This window comes from Apodemus sylvaticus, chromosome 4, assembly GCF_947179515.1.
Source record: "Apodemus sylvaticus chromosome 4, mApoSyl1.1, whole genome shotgun sequence".
Lineage (NCBI taxonomy): Eukaryota > Metazoa > Chordata > Mammalia > Rodentia > Muridae > Apodemus > Apodemus sylvaticus.
The window spans coordinates 62,836,945-62,851,904 of NC_067475.1; the positions used below are offsets into that span (position 1 = coordinate 62,836,945).

A 14,960-nucleotide genomic window follows, 5' to 3' on the forward strand; every position below is an offset into this window, starting at 1 on the left:
TATAACTCCAGTTCCAGGAATCTAACACCTACTTTTGGCCTCTACAGGCACCAGGAATGCACATAGTGTATAGATGTACTTGTAGATATGTAAATACTGATATTGATATTCAGAAAATAAAAAGTAAACAGATCTTTAAAAAATTCGGATCCATGGGATGACAGAATTTGTGTGTTTAAAAAAAGAAAAAAAGAAAAGATTCTGGTAGCCATGTGGGCAAAGGCTTAGAGAATTGAGGTGATGGGCTGGATTTATTTCCAGAACTCCAGTCACCAGGAATAAAGATAGAAACCTCAGAAGGAAAGTAGGCTCAGGCCTGGAGGCCCTGGGAGACGTTCTGCCAAAGGATAGAAATATGAAATATTTACACATTTGGATTTGGAAATTCTCTTGTGAGATTTGCAAGGTGAATGGTTATGGTCAAGTTTCTTCTAGAGTATCCTACCTCAGACATTGCCTGAGCTTTTTCAGCACACGCCAGGCACTGTTGAAAGTACTTGCACTAGTTCATCTGAACTTTGGCACAGCCCAGGGGTGAGGGGTGGAACGGAGTGTTGATCATGGTCTCATTTTTCTTTCTTTTCTCTTTTCTCCATGTGTATGTATTATATATGTGTACATGTTCATGTGTAGGAGTTCACATGTATTCAGGTATGCCTGCATGTGTGCGCATGTAAGCGCGGAGGCTATGGGTGTACATTGAGTGTTTCTCAATGGCTTTCCATCTTTTGGGAGTTAGGGTCTCTCACCAGTTAGCTAGACTGAAGCTGACCAGCAAACCTCTGGGATCCACCCGGATCTGTCTGCCCCACCCCACCACATGAGGTGACAGTTGTACAAGACCATTCAAAGCTTTTTCTGTGGGCACTGGGGATCTGAATTCAGTGACAAGTACTTCGTTAACTGAGTCATTTCCCCAGATGCTCTGGTTCCCACTTTACAGAGATTGAAACTTGGGCAGAGGACTCAGTGGCTCTCTGAAGGTCACTGCTGTGCTGCCACTGCGTGAAAGTTTGCATCAGGAGATCCCAGATTGTCCGCTCATCTCTAAAATTAAGTGAAGAATTGATTGCTTGTTTCCTTTTTGAGCAGTGGTGATCACGGCTGTAGAGGTTGGTCACGGTGGGTAGACAGATATTGTATTTCAAAACTCTTTTGAGTTACAAGAGATGGAAATTAGCTTAAAAAAACATGAGGGCCAATTGCAAGGAACTGCCATGCCCAGCAGAAGAAAGAAGTGTGTACATGGGTGCACATGTTAAATGTGTAGGAAGTGGTATAGAAGGCTTGGGTGCACCCAGAGATTCGCATGCTGTTCTCTGCCTCTGTGGTCTGAGTGTTCACCCAGACCTGCTGCTCTGTAAGTAGCTTCCTTATATGGTCAGGAGCGCTGTCCAGTGGCAACTGTACAATGAATACTCTATATAGGACCTCAGTCTACCAGGAGCAAAAGTATCATTAGGAGAAGCTGAAAATATCCAGAGGGAATTGTGATCTCCCTGACCATTACCCAGGTTCCCTTCCTAGGATCTGAGGTTGAAGGTCAGCTGGAGTCTGCTCCAGGTAGTGCGAGGCTGTGGGAAGAGGACAGCCTTTTTTATAGTACCGTATGTAACTGCCCCATTCTTCTGACTTTACCAACTTTTACATTTTTCCTTCTGACTTTTAAAAAGTTCTTCAGTGGGGCTGGAGAGATGGCTCAGAGGTTAAGAGTACTGACTGCTCTTCCAGAGGTTCTGAGTTCAATTCCCAGCAGCCACATGATGGCTTCTGACCATTCTGTAATGGGATCTGATGTCCTCTTCTGGTGTGTCTGAAGACAGCTACAGTGTACTCATATATAATAAATGAATAATTCTTAAGGAAAAGGTTGTTCAGTAATTTTGTGTGTGTATACAGAGCATACTTGTGCTCCTGCTCCCACCTCTTGCTCCTCCAAGTTCTGTTTTTGAGATAGGGTCTTGCTATGTGAAGGAGCTGCCAACTCTTAGACTCAAGTAGTCTTTGACTTCTTGAGTAGCTGGGGTTATACGCATATAATACTTCATTTAATTAATCAGTGAGTTGGTCTATGTATCTATCATCTATCTTTATCATCTATCTATCTATCTATCTATCTATCTATCTATCTATCTATCTATTTTATTTAATTTATTCTAAACTCCAGCTCCTAATGATTTAATTTATTCCCCTCCTGGTCTACCCTCTAACTGTTCCACATCCCATACCTCCTCCCCACCCCCCTGTCTCCTCGTGGATGTCCCCACCTCCCCAACCCACCAGACCTCTAAATTCCCTGAGGCCCCCAGGCTCTGGAGTGTTAGGTGCATCTTCTCTGATTGAACCCAGACCCGGCAGTCCTCGGATGTGTATGTGTTGGAGGCTTTCTTTATTTTCAATGCTTGGGGTGGAGCCCTGGGCTTCACACATCCGGGGCAGGTACTCTACGTGCCAACCCCAGCCCTACAGTATTTGATTTTGAAGGACAGTGGTGTGATTTGGGGGTTCAGCAGCCTTTCTTAGGACAGGAAGTTGTTTTGAGTCTGACTCCAGCTCAGCTAGGACAGGAAGACAGTTGGTCCCCTTCCTTGGACAGTGTTTCACACTGTCTCTGTCAGTATTTCTCCAGAGTGGTTGCTTCCATTTCCCAAAGGAAATGATAATTGATAATGCGTTTGAGGTCAGAGGGAACAAGAATTAGTTTTCTTAAAAACTGGCCCTCAACTCTCTTTTTTTTTCAACCCTGACCCAAATTAATGTTAGGTTTGTATGTCATCTGATTCACACACACCTTTGTTTACCTGACAAAGTGCTGTATATGGCAATATTTATCCCTTACCAAGTGCTTTGCACTCTAATCGCTTCTGTTCATTTAAAATTCCATTTTTAAAAGCACACACAACCACTATAAATTCATTTTGGAATCTACTAATAGGCAGCCACAGGGTTCGAAAGCGGTGAATTACAACAGCAATAAACAAACAGCCCTGATGTGTTAGCTCTTAGGACTGATGCTGCAGACCAGGTGGCTTTAACAACAGCCTTTTCTCTACAAGCTAGAGGTCAAAGCAAGGTGGCCAGAGGCTGGGCCTTTCAAGGCTGAGAGGGAGTGCAGACCTGCCTCCCTGAGCTTGCGCTGGCTGCCTGCCAGGCCTCGGTGTTCTCAGTTCTCAGATGCGTCACCTTGATCTCCCCCTTCATCCATGTTCAGTGCTCTCCCTGTGTGTTCAAATGAGCTCCCGTTTAAGGTTGCCAGTCATACTGGCCCAGAGGCCTACCGTATGCCATATGACCGCATCACAGCTTGCCTGGTGACATCTTCTGTGGCCATATTCCCAATTAAGGCTGTGTGCTGACATGCTGGACTTCAGAATTCAGCATAAGAATTTTGTGTGAGTCACACAGAAATACAATAGTGACAATAGGAAGCCCCATCATATTGAACCCTTATTACATAGAGGGCTCTCAGCTGAACAGTCTGTTTTATTAACTCACGGATACCATCTTATCTCACTTTATAATCGAGGAAGGCAAGCTAAGAGAGGTTTAACTCCTATCTCCTTGATACAGAGCCACAGAGCCCCTGCTATCTCCTGTACGACTCATTGCTGTACCTATTTGTAGAATATCAAGAGAGGTACAGTTAGCTGTTCTAAATGGAAATGTAAGATTCAGGTCATAAACACCACAAAACTGTGCTGAATGAAGTTCATTGCAGTGAGACCTTCTAAAGGGACTTGCAGGTGCCTGTCCCTAAGGATCCTGCTCCAGAGCTCTGAGGATCAAGGCTCTCCCGTCAGGCAGTGCCAGCCAACGTCCCCTGTCCACTGTGCTTGTCTCCAGCCACAAGGCGCTGTATTCCCAGCAGCACAGACAGCCCCCTCCCTCTGAGCTTCCCCATCCGCCTTCTGAATTTAGATCAGGGTGAAGAGTAGAGAGAAGGAAATGAGCCAGAAAATAGAAAATTAATACTTGGTGGAATTGTCATATTTTAAAAATAATTTATAACCAATGTCAGATAACAGGAGTTAAATCATTTTATCAGCAGGCTGCTCTAGGATTTGAAAATTGGCATCCATCATTATAAATCAGGTCCGGGGAATGGTCTCTAGGGATGAAGGTTGATGTGGGATGGGCAGAAATATAAATACGTGCTTAGCCATGCCCTTTTCTTAAATACAGAACCTTTCCATATCTCATTGCGTATAATGATCTGTTAAATCCTAAGAGAAGAGGCAAAGCTATGCGAGGCCATGGTTGGCCCACTTTTCATATTTAGTCTGCCTGTCAGCCCTGGGAAACTAGATGTGTGGAAGGCATTCATTTCAAGGTACTACTTCCAACCCATCATTTCAGGAATGGCTTAATCCCCCTCTGCAGGGTCCATCCGATGCGCGGTCTGCCCTAGGTCCCTGAGCGGAAGCGTCCTTCAGGTGTCACTTTCATTCTGTGATTCAAGGCCCCCCTTTCATTCCCTGTCACTGCAGCTGTCGTGCGCGGGCGTGTGGTGAGAGTCCCTGCGGGCACCCTGGTTCGAGTGCTGGGCACCGAGCTGGTGATCCCCTGCAATGTCAGTGACTACGACGGCCCCAGCGAGCAGAACTTTGACTGGACCTTCTCGTCTACCGGGAGCAGCTTCGTGGAGCTCGCCAGCACCTGGGAGGTGGGCTTCCCGGCACAGCTGTACCGGGAGCGGCTGCAGCGGGGCGACATCCTGCTGAGGAGAACTGCCAATGATGCTGTGGAGCTGCACATAAAGAATGTCCAGCCCTCGGACCAAGGCCACTACAAGTGCTCCACCCCAAGCACAGACGCCACCGTTCAGGGCAACTATGAGGACACGGTGCAGGTTAAAGGTACAGTCCTCACAAGGGGCCAGCCGTCCTCTGCCATTATGCTGCTGCAAAGAGACTCAGTCCCCTGTCCATTGCAGTGATGGTGTCTTACCTGATGACGGGAAGAGGGTAGACCAGGTGGCCCCTGAGAGTCCCTTCTCCTTCCCCAGTGTAATTCTGATGCATCTTATGGGCAGTGAATTGTAGGTTCCATGGTGTGGTCACCTGTGAGAATGCAGCTCTACAGATAGCTTGCCCATGCAGTTGGTTCCTGGCTCAGTCCTTGCCTCAGCTTCCCCTGTACAACACAGCCTGCCTTAACAGGTGTGGGGACAGGAGAGTTAACCCAAGCCAGGCCTTTCCAGCCATGTCACAGTGAATATTTAGCTTCGAGACAAGCTGGTATAAACTCATTGTGAGGTTTAGCCTTATGATAGGAATAGATACTTCAAAGTTCATGTCTTTTTCTCTGTGATCTTCATGAGTTAATACCTGTTTGCAACAGAACTTGTCCTTGCTGTTTATAGACAGAAGACCACGTGGTTACTGCTCTTTCGTGAACCCAGCTGTGCAAAGCTGACATCATAGGCATCTGGAATATCTTGAGTTTGGGTTTTTCCTGCCTTCCAAGTGCTGTTGGATTTGCTCACACATTCAATCATCTGCATCCATTGACTAACATTGGACAGGCTATTTCCCTAATTTACACATGAGATGGAAGAGCATAGGCTAATTACTTGCTGAAATGACATAGCTCATTAGCAAATGAGCAAGAAGGAGCCATTTTAATTTGAGGCTAACAAAACAGAAACATTATTATTATTATTAATTGTCCATTTATTTGTGCCCAGTCTTGTTTCTGAAAATATTTGTATCAGGGCAGGAGTGTTTATAATTATCTGGAAAGTAAGACATGATAATAGGGAAGGAGTAGGCAGGCCCAGGCCACCACCCTTGGTTGTGGTAGGAAGAAGCTGCTACAGCTCACTTTTGCTGGTCCTTTCCTGAACCATGAGGGGACGAAATATCAGCCATGCTGCAAAGCATTAAGCCGTCAAACCTACGTCCTCCATCTTCTGATTAGAGGTCCAGTGCGTAGCTGGCTAGGGGGGCACGCCTGTGACCCCAGTGCTCCGGAAGCTGAGGCAAGAGGATTCAAAGTTGGAGGCTAGCCTAGGCTGAACCGGATAGTGGTTCCAAGCCAGCCTGAGCTACATAGTGCCACTCTATCTAGGGAGGGGAGATTGGGGCATGGGCAACTTGAAATTCAGCGAGTGATCACCTGTATATGCAAGGCCCTAGTTGACTTGTAGAGCTTGGGAAAAAGAAATCCTGACTTTTAAAAAGATTCCCCAGAAGACATTTTTGCACTAAGTTAAACAGTACAACAGCCCCCCGCCCCTTTCAGGTCAGATACACTCTCGTGATTTATTCTGAGAAGGTAAAGGATGACACAAGAGTCCCCTCCCCTCCCTCCCGTCTCCCTGCTTCTTGACTTTGAAGGCAAGAGAAGCAGGGGAGGCTTTCCTTGGCTCAGGAGAGCAAAAGACCACGCGAGCAGCGCTGGCCGGCTGCCATGTGCAGTCTCTGGCAGGAGCTAGGTATGGTCCAACTCTGTCTGGCCTCCAGCTCCATGGCTCTTAAATCTGTCCATCCTTCTCCTCAGGGAGGAGCTGGCCTTGAGAGTGAAGCCACGCTAGCTGCCCTGGCAGACTGAGGGGTGTACTGGAAGGGGCACTGTCTTCTTTCTGTAGAAGGATGGCCTATGGGAGTGTTGTTCTAGAGACGGGCCGGCTTCTTTCGTCCGCAGTAACTCCTTTCTGAATGTGCGGTCGAGGGAAGAGCCGAGGAGGTGATGGATTCTGATGCTTGAAGATCCACATACGTAGCTCCCGATAAGCTTGGGAGATTTCCCCAGCCTTTGGCAGACAGCCCCCACCTGACTACCAGATCACCGGCATCTGTCACCGTCACTCGTGAACCCACCCCTTTCTGAGACTGCTAAAGTGGTGGCTTTTTCCAGTAGGTGCTAAGAGTTAGAAGCAGAACCCTTAGCACATTTCTCGTCCCCTTCCTGTCCCGTGGATATGATCCACCCAGGCCGTGTGGCCGCAGGCAGCGCCTGCCGCCGTCTCTCCCTGGAGATCTTGCCTCTTGGCAGCTCTCTTGTCTCTAAATTACAGGCTCCCTCCTCCAGCTCCACGCTCTAACCAAAGGACTGTTTGGCGGTCATACCAGGCCATTTTGTCCTAGTGCCAGGCACTGTCCTGGCACCCACTGGACTCCCTTGTTGACTCTATGAAGCAGAGACAGTCATCATACCCCCTTCTAGGAAACTGAGGCACAGAGGGCCAGGAGCGTTCCTCATAGTGACGGAGCACCCGCAAACCATTTTAGCCAGAGTTCTGTTATTGTCTCATTTGTCTTTTTGTGTTTGTTTTTTCAAGTCAGAAAGTCAGTTGAGATTGCGGATGAATCAGTTTAGTATGGAATAAGCAATCCTTCTTGGGAAGCTTCCATGCCTGAAGGCCAGTCATGGAAGGTAGCCTGTTCTTTCCTTATGGGGTAGGACCTTTGGTGGCCACTGACTGACATCTTCCCTCTGTCCCCCCACAGTGCTGGCAGATGCCCTGGTGGTGGGCCCCAGCTCCCGGCCTCCTCCAGGCCTGAGCCTGCGTGAGGGGGAGCCCTTTGAGCTGCGATGTATTACATCTACCACGTCACCGTTGCACACACATCTGGCACTTCGGTGGGAACTACACCGTGGCCCAGTGCACCGAAGCATCCTAGCCCTAAGCCACGAGGGCAGGTTTCACCCAGGCCCTGGCTATGAGCAACGCTACCACAGTGGGGACGTCCGCCTGGACACAGTGGGCAACGACGCCTACCGCCTCTCTGTAGCCCGTGCACTCTCTGCAGACCAGGGTTCCTACAGATGTGTGGTCAGCGAGTGGATCACAGAGCAGGGCAGCTGGCAAGAAATCCAAGAAAAAGCTGTGGAAGTGGCCACTGTGGTGATCCAGCCGACAGGTGAGCTTTCGGAAATGGTGTCACCCCTGATTGAGACTAATGACTATTATATGGGACTCGATCTCAAAAGGGCTCCCCCAGGCTCCCCTTTGGAATGAAGGGACCAGAGTGATGTTGGTAGCTTGAAGAGCACGTCTGCTTTGAGCTGAGATTTGCCTTCCTGCTCCCTGCTTTGGGAACTTGGGCTACTGCTCATCTTGTACAGGAAGGTTCCTCTCTGACTCAGAGGTTAAGAATGATGGCCTGTCCGAGCCCACCTGGTATTCCCAGGAGCTGTGGGTGGATCCAGTCACACCCACTGCTTTAGTTTTTTTGTTTGTTTACTGTTGAGTCTTTGAGTCCTTGTGCTGCCTTCACTGATAGCTCTTGTATCCATGGCTGACTCCAGACTTGCTTAAGATCACCCCCTGGACCTGCCTTTCCACCCCATATGTACTGTCCCCTGCCAGGTGACAGACTCCCCAAGGACCAGACCTCTTCATGCTTTCTATGTCTACATATTCCAGAAAGCCCAGTCAGAGATCCACATAAATTGATTGGAAGCTTACAGGGCTGGGCCCTGGGCTCATCCCCAGGTCACTGGAGCCTGCAGCTTCCGCAAGGACAGAGTACAGAGAAGTCCTTGCAGGCTGATGTCACTGCTAGGGATAGCCTAGGTATGCTTGGTTGTCTAGGAGTCCAATATCTCTTGATAGTGGAGGCTCCCGCTTCCTAGGAGACCTTGGCTGATTCATTCCCTGTCCAGGAATGTGAGTGTGTCACCAGTTCTGTTTGCTGGAGAGGAAAGCAGGAAGCTCTAACCAATGATCATTTTTTTTTGCACCATGCATGGTTCTGGACAGCATTTCTTGGATCCAAAAGAGGGTGTGAACATCTTCATGAGTGGCTTGTGCCAGCTAAGGCGTGGCTATCCCTGTGGGTCTTTGCTCCATTGGCTGCCAAAATGACTTTCCCGTGGACTAAGATCTCGGTCTTTAGCTCAGTGATTGTCTGGAATCTGCCACAGAAAGCCTCTAGTTATTCAGTGCACATTTTAATGAGGCAGGCAGGGTAAAGAGCTTAGCTTTACAGCAGGTTCACAGCCGGATAGAGGAATTTCAGTCATAAACATTGTCCCTCAAACCCTATAGCATCTACTTACATGACTGGGGCTCTCTCAGGCAGATTATAGCCGCCAGCTCCAACCTGAGGCTGCGACCTTACCGTCCTTTCTGGAGTTGAGCCCAGTGCCTCCCATTTGCGTGACAAGCACCTGTTATCTAGGTATGTCGGATGTTGCCCTTTTTATTTGGGGGCAGGACCTTGCTGGGCTGCTCCAGCTGGTCTTGAACTTGTGCTCTTCCAGCCTCAGCTTTCTGAATAGCTGGGACTCCAGGCTTGCGGCAGCACCCTTAGCCTTGTGATCTTTTTGTGTGTGATGGGCCTCTGACTACCTTTGGAAGCCTGTGTCTTTCTAAATTCATGAAACATAGCACACATGGTGATGGGGCAAGAATTATACTGGAGTAATTATGAAAATATCTCTAAGACAAATTTGTTTTACACTAATACTTTGCTTCATTATTAAGATATGAATAATAAGCCATATTGGCAGGCTTAACAACCATCTTAATTTCTAGGGAGCAGTGAATGCAAATGATGTTTCAGATGTCTGTAAAGTCATGTACGAAGAGGACCGTTATTTCTATCGGTGGCCACGCCCTGGGTATAGCTATATTGTTGCTTATTTTCACCAAGGCAGGAGATGCGATGTCTCAGCTTCGTGAAGGTTGATGAAAATAAAAATAGGAACAAGTGTCCCAACCACATGCCCAGGCTCCCTAAATCCTCTGTGGATGGCAAGTTAAGAATCATTACTCAAGGGTTATGAGTTCGCTTGTGTGCACCCTCTCCCCCCTCATCCCTTCCCCCCATCCTTGTAACCCTCTCTGTATCTTTATGTTTTGAGACAGTCTTACTGGCCTGAAACTCACAGGCTTATCTTAAACTCACAGAGATCTGCCTGCCTCTGCTGGGACATGTTCCACCCGACTGAAGGGATGGTCTTTTGCTTTTAGTCAGTCTCTGCACAGGTCATGTTCTCTGACCACAGTGGCATTGTAAATGACACAGAGCCACTTAATAGAAAAGCTGTGTCACCTGTGTGGTAGGTCTCCTGTGGTGACACTAATCATAGTAAAGATTTAGCTATATTCTATTGGAGAAAGCCTGGATGCCCACAGGCTTGCCCAGATCTCCTCTTACATTCTGAATCCTTAGAACTGGCACTCCTCCCTGAGGCTTGCTTTAGATTATTTTCTAGTGTCAGACCCACGAATCTAGAATATGTGGTTATTCTCCATCTATATAACCCATGCTTAGTGATAGGACAGGTGTTTAGCCACATTCACTGAGAAAATGGCAAAATGGGCTACACAGCTGCAGAGATATCGCTGCCAGTGTTTCTGGACCCTAGGAGTGCATTTCTCGATCTGTAAAGAGGAAAGAGAAGGACAAACCCCTTTCAACCCCTTTGTCCTAATACTATGCCCACCTCATTTTCTGTCATGCATTGGGATGGATGTTGAACTTGGTTTAAAATAATTGCTTGAAATATATGTCAAGATTTGGAAACATTCATATGATAGAAGCAATATCCTTCGGAGGCCGTAGGTTCTTGGGATGGGTGTTTTCTGAGCTGGGCACCAGCCTTTGTCCCTGAGCTTCCCGGGAAGAGCAGTGGCTGCTGAATGGGTTTTGCTGGAAGATGGGGACTGTGTCTCACTTGACTCCACAGGGAGATGTTGGCTGTCTATCATTTAGTGACAGTTCCCAGAGCATCATTGTTACTTGAAATTTTCCACTCTGATTACAGATGTTCCACATCTTTAAAAAAAAAAAAAAAGCCCTGAATAGAGTAAAATGTTTCCATTTAAAAGCTTTAGCAATGGAATGCTGAAGAAAACCTCTCTTGAGTCAGGGACACTCAATACTTCAAGGATTTACCTAAATATAGCTTACTTTAATTGTCCCCAGTCATGAGAGGACAGTAGCGTGGAGAATTCAAAGCTCATTGGGTTTGGGGTTCAGAGTATGTCTCCCGTATGAGGCTCAGCCAGGCGTGTCGGGGGAAAATGATAGTCTGCATATGTCACATTGCGAAGGAACCATAGTCTACGTATGTCACATTGTGAAGGGCTGAATCACTAGGAAAATTGTCTGGTTTCACTTTCCTGGCTCATCTGTGTAGGAGTTTTCACCCCCAGGCCCAGGATGCTGGAGCCAGCAGTGCTAGGGCAGTGCTCTACCTGAAGCCACTGCATGTTTCAGCCTCCATAGCAGTCAGTGACCAGCCATAATGGTACCCACCCCATGTGGTTATTCTCAGAATCTACTTACAATAAGTACACGAAAGCCGCAGCCATGGTTTACTGGTGTTCGTCGCTGCGCTTTTCCAATACCAATTTAGTGTGTGTCATGAATTTATTCATTAACTATTCCTCAAGCACTTTCAACTGCACAAAGCCTTCTAATTTTAACACCATAAATCAGCCTAAAGGGGTGATCTAGAGGCGGGTGGGGAGAGGGGAGGAGAGGGGCAAACGTCGTGGCTTGGTCACTTGATGGGCTTGCTTTTCTTCCTCCAGCTCTGCAGCTGGCTGTGCCCAGGACAGTGTCTGTGACCGAAGGAAAGGACCTGGACCTTTCCTGCAACATCACAACAGACCGTGTGGATGATGTCCGGCCTGAGGTGACATGGTACTTCAAAAAGACACCCGATAACTCCCTGCTTGCCTCCCACATGCTGGCTCGGCTGGACCGCGATTCCCTGGTGCACAGCTCACCACACGTTGCCCTGAGCCACGTGGATACCCGCTCTTACCATCTGCTGGTGCGAGATGTGAGCAAAGAAAACTCCGGCTACTATCTTTGCCTTGTGGCCCTCTGGGCTCCTGGACACAACAGGAGCTGGCACAAGGTGGCAGAGACCATGTCTGCCCCATCTGGCGTAAGCGTGACCTGGCTAGGTGAGTAAGTAGCTTGAAGAGCGCCTTTTAGCCTCTCTGCTTAATCCTTCCTGCACACTCAGGAATGTGTGGTGTGCTGGGCATTCTGTCTCATTTAGATGTTTGGATCAGACAAGTGTCCTTGAGCTCCCAGCTCCCAGGTTACACGGAAGCAGGATGGTCTGAAGCAGTATGGCCAGCAAGGCCAAGGGCGGTGGCGGTGGCATTCGCCCCAGTGCCCTGGCTGGCGGAAGTGGTTTCTTTGTTGTTGAGAGTGTCTGCCTGTGAGAGCTGAGCTGAGTGGCTCTTTGTTGCACAGGCAGCCATTCTCTTCTCTTTACTAAGACTCCTGGGTATTTCTGCCCTGGGCTGCGGCTCCCTAAAGCTCAGAGAGAAAGAGCAGCCACTCCTCCAGCTAAAGGAGAATGTCTTCTCCCCTGATGCCCTGGAAGCGGGGTGGTTAGATCTGCAAACACTATTTACAGTAGGGCCATCTACCTCCCTGTCTCTCCTCAGGCTTCCAGCTGCCCCAGGCGGAGGGGTGGAGATGTCCCCTCACCCATGTGTTACAGCGGCTTGTAACCTGGGAAGATGACTGGTGTCCTCACTGTCATCTCACTTAGCATGTATGTGATCCCTGGAGTGCCCTTCCTTGTCATCTATGTGATTGTGGCTATGTTCTGTTTGTCATATGTCCACTGATATATTGTCATCTCGTCATCACGTGTGCTCCCTGGGGAGTGCTCACTTTGTCATGTGTGTGCTGCCAGGTAAGTCCTCTTTCCTCATGTATGTGCTCTCTTTCATGTGTGCTCCCTGACAAGTCCTCATTTTGTCATGTGTGTTTCCTGGTGTGTTTCCCCATGTTTTCATGTGGGCTTTCTGAAAAGTCCTCATGTTGTCATACGTGCTCCCTGATGTCGTCACTTTGTCATCCGTGTCCTTCCTGCTGTGCTCACTTTACCATGTTTGCTCTCCGGTGTCCCTGCTTTATCGTCTGTGTGATCCTGCATGTCTTTGCCTTGTCTTACATGAGATTGCTGGCTTTGACTGGTCTCTTTCCTGTAGTCCCCTTGTCTTTTTTCCTCGGCATCTGCCCTCTGGGGTGGAGGAGGAATGGGTAGTAGCCCCTCTTGTTCATCAAGGTTGCTAATGGCAATTCAGCTTTGGTGGGAGGGGCTGGCGTGGCGTGGCGCGGCTGGCTCCTACCTGCATCATTTTCTTACATTTCACTGCCCTCACAGGGCTTTGGGCCCTGACAAAGACATTTGAGTTTTCTTTGACTAAGGAGGCAGCACTGATCTTTAAGGCCGATAAATGCCCTCATCCTCTGTCTGATGCCGACCCTCCTCCTACACGTGCATGCCTCCAGCTCCTAAGTAATTCTTCTCGGTCTTTCATAGAAGTCCCGTGCTGGCTCCAGGGTGAGCTCCCTGTCTGTTTGTCCCTCTTAAACAGATGGGAACTTGCGAATGGTAGTGAGGTGCAAGGGGTGTAAGTGGTCGGGAAAGCCCAGTTAGGACTGAGATAGGGTGAGTGGGGTGTGGGGGTGTTATCCCCGTGAGCAGAGAGGTGCTTTGATATCTAAAGAGCCAAAGGAGCGATCAGGCTTATCTACTTTCATTTCTGCAGTCAGGAGCCTGCACTCGAGGCGCTCTATGAAGTCCTGAGCTGGAACAATGTTGGCCCAGCCAGGACTCTCCTTAGCAACCTTCAAAATAAAACAGATGTTGTCAGCACCAAGAGAAGAGTTTTCATCTCTGGAGTTGAATCTGTCTCACGGCTCTGATCCTAGTGCATTGTGTGGCGCTGTCAAATCCCTTCTCTGGCTTTCTCCCTCCCCCGCCCCCTCCCCTCCAACTTCTGAATCCTAGCTTCAGGATTTTTTTTTTTTTTGAAAATTCTGCCTGCACTCCAATTCTGAGGGCTTCTTTGAAGTCCTGGTGTATTGATCCCATATACCCTGGGGGAAGTACAGGCACTGTCAGACGTCAGGGGCAAGCTCTGGGAGGGAATAGGCTTTGTAACTGGAAGGGATTTGTTGGTGACGTGTTCTCCAGAGATTGAGAGGAAATAAAGAGGCTAAACTGTGGGAAAGACTCCCTTATTATTCTAAGGGTCCTGCCACTTGTTTTCCTGCAGAGTGCCAGCGCCATTGTGAAAGACATCAGTGCCCATCTCCAGTGCATACAGAGCCCCAGACCTTCCTATCCACATGATAAGCCTGCTCCAACATACAGATAATATAAAACCCACGCATCCAAAAACCAGAACTGTATAGAGTATTCGGAGGCCCTTGCATAATTGTGAGCTTACCAGGAGTGTAAATATTATAAAAAACGACTGTGTTCTTCTCTTTCTTCCTCTTAAGTCCTCACCCTGTTCTCCGCCTGTGACTCATGGTTCGCAGCTGCTTGGACACTTGTCAGGAGACGAGTCAGGCCTGAGTACAGCCACAGGCCTTTAGTCACAGTCTGCAGACTGCATTCTCTGCCCAGAAACTGAGGCAACCGGCTGCTGACACTACATGTCTTCTCTAGAAATGTAATTTATGCATTCCATCAAATACAGCTGGGGCCTATGTAAGATAATGAAGATGTGACCAGAAAACAACAAAAAATAAAAACAAACAAACAAAAACCAAAAGAAAGAGAAAAGAAAAGAAAAAAAAGAAAAGAAAAGAAAAGCCAGGAAGACAAATGACCTCTTAAGTATATAGATCATCCTAGGTTACAAGATGTGGAATGTTGTCACAGAAGCATTCTTAAGAAAGTTAGATCCCTGTGCAGATATGATACAGTGCTCGGTTTTGCACTTGGCATATTAATAATTCTAATTACCATTTATTGAACACCTTTTCTTTGACGGAGAACTTTATATACATTAAATGGTCAGGTGGGAAGTGCTAATGATCATCTTTGGAAAGGAGACTCTTCCCCATTGTCTAATTCCTACTTCTTGTTTGGGATGCCTTAGAATTGTGGCCGAGTTGAGTCTGTCCTAGGCATTGTCTTCGTATGTGGGGAGTGTCTTTGGCTTTGGAAGTCAGCTTTACCCCCTGAGACAGCCAGTCCCAAGTCCTAAAGATGGGCTGGCTATTCCTGTTCTC

At 48.0% G+C, this 14,960-nt stretch overlaps 1 protein-coding gene across 1 annotated transcript in view; it reads left to right on the forward strand.

The window, feature by feature from the left end:
* Nucleotides 1-14,960, forward strand: part of Ptgfrn (prostaglandin F2 receptor inhibitor) — a 69,540-nt gene that overhangs the window by 25,455 nt on the left and 29,125 nt on the right. The window contains exons 2-4 of the mRNA XM_052179634.1: nt 4,488-4,856; nt 7,452-7,865; nt 11,492-11,872. Coding sequence (XP_052035594.1) covers nt 4,488-4,856; nt 7,452-7,865; nt 11,492-11,872 — 1,164 coding nt within the window. The remainder of the gene's footprint in view (nt 1-4,487; nt 4,857-7,451; nt 7,866-11,491; nt 11,873-14,960) is intronic.